This window comes from Fukomys damarensis, unplaced genomic scaffold (genome assembly GCF_012274545.1).
Source record: "Fukomys damarensis isolate Sample0158 unplaced genomic scaffold, DMR_v1.0_HiC HiC_scaffold_24, whole genome shotgun sequence".
Taxonomy (NCBI): Eukaryota; Metazoa; Chordata; class Mammalia; order Rodentia; family Bathyergidae; genus Fukomys; species Fukomys damarensis.
This window is the reverse complement of record NW_022900936.1, coordinates 6,933,398-6,934,559: the sequence shown is the minus strand read 5'-3', so window position 1 is coordinate 6,934,559 and position 1,162 is coordinate 6,933,398. Positions and strand designations below refer to the sequence as shown.

The 1,162-nt window shown below is 63.0% G+C and overlaps 1 protein-coding gene across 1 annotated transcript in view; it reads left to right on the top strand.

Moving 5' to 3' along the window:
* Positions 1–1,162, top strand: part of Sim2 (SIM bHLH transcription factor 2) — a 43,351-nt gene that overhangs the window by 41,009 nt on the left and 1,180 nt on the right. Inside the window, exon 14 of the mRNA XM_010636612.1 lies at positions 69–256. Coding sequence (XP_010634914.1) covers positions 69–256 — 188 coding nt within the window. The remainder of the gene's footprint in view (positions 1–68; positions 257–1,162) is intronic.

The window sequence follows — 1,162 nt, the reverse complement described above, 5'->3', positions numbered from 1 at the left end:
CCGCCCTGTGGCCTGCCCTTCTCCTACCGCTATGGACCCTTCCCCCTGGACGCTCCTGTCTTCGGCAGCAAGAAGCCCGTGCTGCCCCCCAAGTTTGGCCAGCCCCAGGGCTCCCCGTGCGAGGTGGCGCGCTTCTTCCTGAGCACACTACCGGCCGGTGGCGACTGCCAGTGGCACTACACCAGCCCCCTGGTGCCCGGCGGCCAGTCCGCGGCTCCCAAGAGCCTCCCTGAGCCACCCGGGCCCGGCTATGAAGGTGGGTCCTGGGGACAGCAGGGGCAGCTGGCATGCCGGGGTGAGCTCCGCCTGGGCAGGCCTTCCCCTGTGCTCCACACGGGGCACAGCCTGGGCCTGAGGAAGGGCGGAGGGAAACCGAGGCATGGACCGTGGGCCGTCCCCCCACCCAGTTCCTGGGCCTTGGTCTCTGCATCCGTGCCTGCCCCGTACTCATTCCCAGCAAGGGGACCGAGTGGCCTTTGGCCATCTCCTTCTGGTGTCCTCGGGACAGACTCCACCTGCTTCCCGACTGACACCTCCCTGAGCCCCGCTGCTCAGTGCCCTGGGGCGCCCACGTCCCCACATGGGCTTCCTGCTCCCCTCCAGACCCCAGGGCTGCATTTCTGACGATAACTGATTTAGAAAAGACCAGGTCCGGCCCAGGAGCCAGGGAGTCCTCAGCTTTGGACCACAGCATCCATTGGTGCCCTGGGTCCCTGGCACAGCCAAGGATGGGGTCCTTCCAAACACCCGAGAAAAGAATGACTCAGCGAAGGGTCTGGTCGGCCAGCTGACAACGCTATGGGCTTCAGATAGATTTGTTTTGTTTTTTGTGCTGCTGGTTATTGAATCCAGGGCCTTTACACTGAGCCCTTTTTATTTTTATTTTTATTTTGAGACAGAAGTCTCACTGAGTTGCTATGTTGCCTGGGCTGCGCTTGAACTTTGGCTCCTCCTGTCTTAGCCTCCAGAGTGCTGGGGTCACAGGTGTGCACCACCACGCTCGGCTTTCCCAGGACATTTTCTGTCGCCGTTCACGACTGCACCGCACACGGGGAAGGAAGGGCGCGGGTGGCCAGGGGTGGTGGTGTTCTGGCGCGCGAGCGAGCGTCTAACATGTCGCCTGTCCCCACAGCAGCGCCAGGCGCCATCGCGCGCAGATTCG